Here is an 8,790-nt window from a genome sequence, read left to right as displayed (position 1 = left end):
TCTCTCTATTTCTGTCTATTCTTCTAGCTCACTCTCCCCCTCCTCTCTGCTCCACACCAGGAAGACCTCGTTGTGATCAGCGCAGAGGGAGGCCTCCTTTCACCCACAATGTTGTCACTGTCTGTCTCTCTCTCCTCATGCTCATCTGATCTTCACACAGTGAAAGAAATGTGTGTGTGTGTGTTTGTGTATTCATGCTGCTCTGCTACTGCCTTCCTCTCCTTCTATTTTTGCTCTTTTCCAGAGTTGCGGTTTTTCTCCCAAATATCTGTCACCCCCCTTCTTCCTCTTCCCTTCCTCTCTCACTCTCACTCTCCTCTCTCTCTCTCTCCCAGCCCACAAAAAACCCCATACCATTGGTTGCCATGGGATCCGGTTGCCATGCAGCAGCGAGGTTTTCACATGGTCCTCGCGTGTGTGCGTGTCTACCGTAGCGTGACAGAGTTTGGATGCCATGTTGACTGGAAAGAGGGGGAGAGGTGTTAAGTTAGGATGTGAGGTTTGCAAACTAGCTGCTGCCATCTAGTTGGCCCCTAACACTTGACCCATATACTAATGTACGCACACAAACACACACACACACACACAGGATGGAAAGCTATTGATCATGTAATATAGTGCCAAGCTTGATCAGTTGACATACACAACATGTATGTGTCCAAAGCCACTTAAAGACACACTCCTCCATCATCTTACATTTGGTGAATGGGGCTTTGTCTGTAACTACAGGCTTTGCGTTGGCCTGTAGAGAAATACGGGGGTAATGGAGACATATGATGATAGAGAGTCATTGAGGAGAGGAGAGACAGATGAGGGGAGAGAGAGAAAGAAGAAAAAGAGAGTGGTATTGACCAGGGGCAGAAATCGATGAGCAGCCTGTCAGGATAAGGCAGTGGATTTGGGCTGTCACACCACACTATTGGACAGCCTGCGTTCTGAGTGCAGTTTTTACGGAGCGTGACTGGATGAAAAAGGGAGGTTTGGTGGATTCTTTGGCAGAGCTGATTGGCTAATCGAAAAACATATGAGGCGGTCTCATAAGCAGATGATTGGGTAGCTTGTGTTTGGTTCAGCACAAGTCATGGAGGTGGTGACATAACATGATGATGAGCTGGAGCGGCTAAAACTCCTAACGAAGCATGCAGAGTAGACCCACTTTAAGATTACCCACCTGTTTCTATGCAGAGTACAGTTAATGTTTGAAGCTGATATAACTCTTCACTGATCAATATTTTGTAATTACATGGATTTAATGTGAATACTGTCATTCTTAGACAAATCCACAGCTGTCCTCAGCTTAACAGGACTGGGGTTTGTTTTAGTGCCCTTTAGCAAAATGTTTTGTTTTTTAATGCCCACAACTTTACTGCTTTGATTTACCGCACTTATCAGCCTTGTTTACAGCTGTAGCAAACAGCTGTTTTCAGCTAAAGAAGCTTCAGTAAATAAAAATAAATGAAAATGTGGACCGTTTAGCAACAAAAAACAGATATAGAGTTAGTAGAGACCATAACAGAGGTAAAAGGAGAGTAAATATTGGAATTACATTCATCAGGTGGCCAAAGACACGACTCTAGATAAATGCTAATGTTGCTCATTATCTGCGAATGTGTAAATAAGCAACTATTTGCTTTTATGAGGTGATCATTTTGTCATTGTTGCTTGATGTATTCCCTTAAAGAGAAAGAAATGTAGGTTTAAGAGGTAGTAGTTGTATATTATAGATTTTTTGCATCAGGTTAAACTCTAAAGATATCCTCCATTCTGAGCTGTTTGATACTGCTGAATTACAGACCAGTCACTGCATGTTTTGTGGGAACACACACACACACACACACACACACACACAGAAAAATGCACACACAAACACACACACACACATACTTACTATTGAGGTTTTGGGTAGCCTACATGCCTGAAGCATGTGGTATGTTTAAGGAAATGATGTCATAGAAAGTGATTGATTTTTAATTGCACTTGGCTTAGTCACAGTAAAGAAAACAACCAAACACAACTTTACTTTTTGGTTGTGTGCACATGATTTAGTTTTTTTTATGTTGTATTCTGATGTATGATTTTATTTTAAGGGAAAGAATACTTACAGTATATAATTTGGGAAAAAAATGAGAAACTGTCCTAAACAGCTGGAGAGCCTTACGCAAACAGGTCATGACTAAGTTATGTAAATTCTGAAGAAAATCTTCTCAGTCTGACCTCATGAGAACATCCTTCCTACAGCTGAAGTATAATATACAGTTTAAGAGTAACTTCAACTTAATGTTAAAAGCAGCAACAAGACTTGAGGAGTCTGTATGAGTACAATGCTATGAAAATAACTCAAATTGGCCTTATTTAAAGTCAGAATGGCTTGAAATAAGAAAAGCAGCGACTTTAAGGGAAATCAGCTCTAATTAACTTCCTCAAAATGAATGACCTGCTCAATAATCGCACATCTATTATTTATTTTAGGGTTTTTAGTTACCAGCGAGGGTACAGTAGATTGCTTGTTACTGTAAGCAAGTCTGTCCTCGAGGTCCTGCTAGCAGCTGGCCACTGGCGCATTGTGAGATTGCTTATTTGCACATAGAGTTAGATTATTGAGTATTTGTAACCCCACAGATCTTTAATTGTGGTTGTGTGTGTTTCTGTGTGTGTGTGTGTGTGTGTGTGTGTTAAAAGGAGCCTAATTTACATTCAGACAGTGCTGGTTAAAATAACAGGCTGTTATGGAATCACTGAGGCATGGTGGTTGTAAAACCGCAGAGTCTCAGATTTAACATGTTCGTAGACACAAACATATTACACACACACACACACAACCGCACACCCAGACGGCATGATTAGATTTCTCTGTTTCTGCACTAACTGGGGGAAAAGCTCACTTGAAACACGTGCCAGAGGGCTTATTTATTGTGAGCAGGAAGTGTGTGTGTGCCACCTGGTTGGTGAGATCATCATGTTTCATAACTACACAGCAGCTTTAATAGGCTTATGATAGTGTCTACCCAGTAGACAGATACACACACTCAGTCTGAGGAATATGCACGCACAAGCAGATGCCTGCACACACCTAGTCACAGGACAGCCATGCAGCTATTCTACAGTACAGCACAGCACTATAGAAACAATACCTTCCTTTGGTTAAAATTCTGGCCCTTTTGTCTTCCTCTGTGGCTTTGTCTTCCCCTCGCCTCACTTATTTTTAGATTTCTATTCTTTCTCACCCTCCTCTTCTTTCTGTGTGCATCTCACTCCTGGAGGAATGCAAAAGGAGGAGGACAAGTTAATAAGGTTGATAGAATAGAGAACAAATTATGGAAATTAAGTGGAGCCCAAAATGAGCAGTTCTTACTTTTACTAAGCCGACTATGCATCACCTTTAACTTGAGACATCAGAAGGTGTCTCATACAGCAGGTGTGATCACATTAATTACTACATTATGTTTTTGTACTATATATGATTTCCAAAGCTGCAAATTTATAATTCTTTGATATCATGTAGATCAGATGTACATAATAGACTGGCAACATTAATACCGCAGTAACAATTGAATGGGGTTTTATCTGCTTTTGTAAATGTCATAGTTGTTGTTGCTGTGCACCTTACAATAGAAAATCACCTAACTGTCTGAAAATAATGTGGAGAGTGTGTGACACAATCGTGACAGAATGATATCTTTTTGAGTCTCCTGCGGCCTCTTCTGTTCAACCTTTCTTTCTTTCTCTAAGTTTCCTGCCTGTCCAGATCCAAGAATTTCATCAAACCTAAACGACATGTTACTCGACACATACTATAAAGCTGTAGCGGTCTTCCATGTCACTTGTGAATGTACATATGTTTGGGATTAGAACAGATTGTTAAAATCTTTGTATTAGCTGACTAAGGTTGTACATGTTTATTTGTGGTGCATATTTACTCATATGGCTTTTTGTAATTAGGGCACTGTGATGAACACTAAGACAAGTTTCCCCATGGGGCCATTTAAGTACACCAGAACCAGACTTGTCAACCTAATCATGAAATGGAAACAACTGACAATAAGCATAAAGAGAGACAGTGTTGGCATTTAGCTACAAATACCTAGGGGGCTGTGTTTGTGACAGACACGTGAACAAAGCTAGCATACAACAAGGACGTTTTGATCCCTCTCAGTCTCATCTATTGTTGATCTCTGGTTCTAGGTGTTGCAGGGTAAACAGCTTAGGGGATAAACTGGCATGATGGAGGCCTAGAAATGTGTGAGAAGAGAGAGATAGCATTAGAGATACACAGCACTGAGTTACAGTATCTAGAGGCTCAGTCTCAAGTGATCAAATGCATCCTGGGTGATCACTTGTGACCAGATTTGAATTCCCACTGCGTTTAAGATGCATTTACACTTCTACTTAGTTCTGTACCCATGAGGTTAGATAACCGAAGATGCTTTGATGTGCAAGGTGTGAACAAGGCGCAAGATGTGGTTTTAGCCTAAAGTCGTTTTCCTAAACCTACTCAGCCCAACCCCCAACTGCCAACAAACCTTTTAACCTCCCTCACCACCTCTCCATCCCTTCACATTCAGGGATGTGATTTTCTTAAAGCTCAATGCAAAACCCTCCTACAGTCTCGAGGTGAGTTTCTCCTTCATGTCTACAGCTGTGTTTGCAGCTAATCCCCAAACCACTCACCTCTGGAAACAGTGCTCCACCCCTCCACACTTTCCCAAAGACCCAATCATCAGTTCTCTCTCTCTGAGTATTTGGCCCTAATAACAGTTTCAGTTCCAACTTTCATGTTGTTCTTTGTGCCCAATATCACTGGGTGTTCAGACAAAATAACGACTTGTGCAAGGGTCTGTGTTGGCTGGGACCTGTTGCTTCGGGTACCGGTGAGATGATGAAATATCATCCTCAAAGTCCAGTCTGAGTTAGAGATACATGAAAGTGAAGGCTTATGAGACACCCAAGCACGGCACCATTTTCGAGTGAGGAAAATGCTCCCTTTACTTCACGGAATTCCTAGGGGTTGGTCAGAGTGAATGGCAAATGATCCGCAAGACTTTGACACTGAGGACTGGGATTTCCTCAGGGACTGCCTATTGTTCTGACTACCCATTATTCCAAACCCCAATAGTCCGAAAACTGTCTCACTGGACCGAAAGCCCATTTGTCCAACAGCCTGTTATCCCGAAAACAAATCCCACTACTCTAAAGGCCTGTTTTTCTGAAAATTCACGCTCTGGAAACAATGGGAACAATGGCATGGCACCAGACCTCCAACCCTTGCCCTTCCTCAAGGCACAGCACCTATGTCCTAATTTAGCTTTGACCTAACTCTTACCCACTCGCTAGACTGTCAAAATGTATTTAATTTATATTTATTTTTACCTGGGGTACAATTACTCATTTTGTGAGTGGTAGTGCAGTGCATGCCTGCAATTAACTGCTTCACATCTGATATACCGAAGAACAGTTGACCTAAACAATATGTAAATCTGGGCTTTGCAGCATAACCCACAAACCTCTTGAAACTCCCAACCCTAGTGAACAAACGTTTTAACTTTACTGTAACTGTGGCTTTAAAATGAATTCTCACCTGAGCATCACAAATTTGAAATGTTCAGATGAAGTAGGTTTGTCCGGCTTTGCCAGCTAATGTTATCAAGTTTTGAAACCTGGAAAAGAAACCAATGGATACCCAAAACATGGAAAGCTCTTACAACCAGGTGCTCGTGTGGGTGTGGTCTGAAGGTCTCACTAGCTTCAAGATATTTGTTTCATCATCTGTTTGGAACGCTGCCTGCTGTATTTCTGTGGCCTGTCCTTCTTCAGCATCCAATACTGGGAAGCAGCACTCTCCCTCATGTCCAGTAACGCCCCTGTGGAAACATACTACCAGGCTGAGTTCCAGTTATCACGCTAAACACATCCTCCAGCACTGGCCCTATTCCCCAGTTCCAGCTCCAGAGCCTTTCCCCAGGCTCCAGCCCCAGTTCTTGCCCTCTCCCCCAGTGCACTCTTGACCAGTGCGCCCATAGCAGATGGAAAGCAAAGAAAACTGTGTCACCACCAGCGATGAGTCGTTTAATCACCCCTCCCCTTTTCTCTTTTTCTCTGTGTAACTCTCCCTCTTTCTATCCTCCCACTCCCTTCTTTCCTCACTCCCAGGATTTGGAGCATCAAACATTGATTTGTCTTTATTTTTAGAGCAACTGTTAGTGTATGTGCACTCGTGTACAGTATTTGTTGTGTGTATCTGTATATCAGACGCTCATCTATGCTGGGTCGTGGGCAGTTTGGCAGTGTTTGGGTGCATCACTGTGCGTGTATTTGCGATTGTGTCAGGGCTCCTTTTTCCAAGTTAATCCCTTAAGAAGAGGTGTGGTTCTCTTTCTCGCTCTGCGCTCCCTCTCCTCTCTGTCCCTCACTCTGAGCGCAATATCATCACATGCTCTCTCTCTCCTCTCCTCCTCCTCCTCTCATCTTCTTCTTGTGCTGTTGTTATTGCTGTGGCCGCTAGTCTGAGGGACTTCTTTCTCTCAGCTTGTCATCTCTGCATCTCCTCTCATCTGCTGTTATTTCTGTGTGAGATGAGTTCTTGTGGCGAAATGGGGGAGGCCATCGAACTCAGGTGAGTCAAATACAGAGTAGGGGGTGTGAACTGTGTGTGTGTGTGTGTGTTTGTATGTTTGTTTAAGGACTGGCAGGTGACATCCAACATATGTATGCATATTTATCTTATCTGTGCATACATATATCGGGTTTCTGCATTTCTGTGTGTGATTGTGCACCTGGGTATATTTTGGTTTGAAACTGGGTCGACTGTTACCGTAGCAATCAGCACCTTGGGCTATTTTCCTCAGCCTCACCTCTTTTTCTGTCCATCAAGTTGACCCTGTTTCAACAAGGCGGAAATCTGCAAGCTGTAATAGAGGTCAACAGGAGAGCTAAGATTTTTGTGATAGTGATAGCTGTGGTTTGTTGTTGTTGTTGTTGCTGTTGTTGTTGGGTTATTGGCTATGGTGGTATTTTCCATTCAGTGCCAAACTGATAATAGGTCTAGTCCAGCCTGTATCCACAGGGCTCATAGCGGCTAATAGCCTTAGCAGATGCATTAGCCCCCATGCCCATATGGAAGAGATTAAACCTGCTAAATAGATACAAACGCCCAACATTTTTTTCTTGCATAGTGTTAGTGCCTGCAAATGTTTTTGTGTGCACGTATATGTGTTCATATGTGTATGCGTGTACACCTGCCATACACCCTTTTAAGATTTGTGTTTCCAAGCCTTCCAAGGCTGAAGGCAGGTTTGCTTGAATACCCTGCCGAATTCAACACTTCCTCTCTTTTTCTTCTCTCTTCTCTGTCTCTGCCCTCACGATTATATAATTGAGAAGGACAGCTCTCCTGTGTGTTGCAAAAAAGAAAGAGAACGAGGCAAAGAGTGAGAATACTGCAGACGACTGAGACCTATGAAATGAGTGAAATGAGGACAAACGAAGAGCAGCAAGACTCAACAGGAGGGAGAAGATGAGAGGAGGGGTGTGAAAGTGAAAGTTTGTAAAGGAAAGGGTGAAAAATGGGAGGAGGGAAGAGATTGCATGAGTGGAAAAAGCACAGAGAAACTAGATTTATTATGGAGAAAATATGACTTTCCTACAATTTTAGCTTAAAAGATGGTGTTATTTGGTTTCTATCATCACCTGGCCTTGTGGAATAATTAAAGGAAATTGCTGGTTTGTGCTAACATCAGAGAGAATTATTTTAAGGCTTTCAAAAGGGGAAAAGAAAGAGTTCAAAAGAGGTTGGAAACATGAGAGAACAAACAGAATGGTGCTAAAAAGAAGACAAAATAATTTAAATACAAAATGTAAATGTTTCAACAATGGAGCAGTTTTCAAAACACAGAAATTCTTTAAAAAAAACCCCTAAGAAACCAAGTTTAATTTCTGCTGCGTTTTACTGTGAGTTCAGCGTTTATGAATGCAAGCTGCAGAGCCACACCGGGTCACTTGGCATTCTTCTCTGACCCAAGAGTCTGACGTAAAATCTGCACAATTGAAGCTTGAGGGTGGGGTTGACAAGACATTGAGAAATTATAGCAGCCACAATGGGTTCTTCAGCTTGGGAACATTTGAATGAAGTCACTTTGTGTTTCATGTAATGTGTCCAATAAAGTAAACATGACAGTCCACAGTGTTCCACATGTGTTTTGATTATGTTTTAAAGCAATGTAAAGAAGTACCAGTTAGTGACAAATATGGAGCATTGATGTGATTTGCCTGGAATGAAGTCAGTTTATTTTATAATGTCCCTGGTTTGTGAGTTTGATCTCTGACCCTAGAGATGAAAGTGTGCAAGCTTTCCTGTCATATCAGAGACATAGTACGGGTGATAAGCTGGCCTGTGGCACTGGTCTAGACTGATAGGAGGGAATACAAAGTGGGAACACAGCACGACAATATGATACTGGAGCATATCGACTAGACTGCTCCACTTCACGCCTGGCTAGACTGTGTTTAGATTAGCTTCCACGCAGACACATACACCCACACACACACACACTTTTCCCGTCACAGTTAGAGAAAACACACTGGCATGCAGACATGGATGGATGCAGCCGCATGTCATACACATATGAATGCATATACAGGCACACACACACGATAACAAACACACACACAGTTAGCGTGGTCCGTGCCCTCTTTGCCTGCTGTTCCAAGGGCAGAAGGGGATTTTGGATATTGTTACGTTAATCTGCCTCTCTTTTGTGTCTTGGAACCCATTCAGACACACACACACATACACAC

The 8,790-nt window shown here is 42.4% G+C and overlaps 1 protein-coding gene across 2 annotated transcripts in view; it reads left to right on the top strand.

The window, feature by feature from the left end:
• The window catches only part of numbl (NUMB like endocytic adaptor protein), a 51,898-nt gene that overhangs the window by 19,456 nt on the left and 23,652 nt on the right, over window positions 1–8,790 (top strand). The window contains exon 1 of one of the 2 annotated variants that reach the window (XM_035679738.1): window positions 6,425–6,610. The exons of the other annotated variant lie outside the window; for it this stretch is intronic. Coding sequence (XP_035535631.1) covers window positions 6,570–6,610 — 41 coding nt within the window. The 5' untranslated portion in view covers window positions 6,425–6,569. Of the gene's footprint in view, window positions 1–6,424; window positions 6,611–8,790 lie in introns of those variants that run through there. 2 annotated transcript variants of the gene reach the window in all.

This window comes from Morone saxatilis, unplaced genomic scaffold (genome assembly GCF_004916995.1).
Source record: "Morone saxatilis isolate NCDOM2014 unplaced genomic scaffold, NCSU_SB_2.0 Contig8, whole genome shotgun sequence".
NCBI classification, from domain to species: domain Eukaryota; kingdom Metazoa; phylum Chordata; class Actinopteri; family Moronidae; genus Morone; species Morone saxatilis.
The sequence above is the reverse complement of the archived record's forward strand: the minus strand, read 5'-3'. Positions and strand labels throughout refer to the sequence as shown.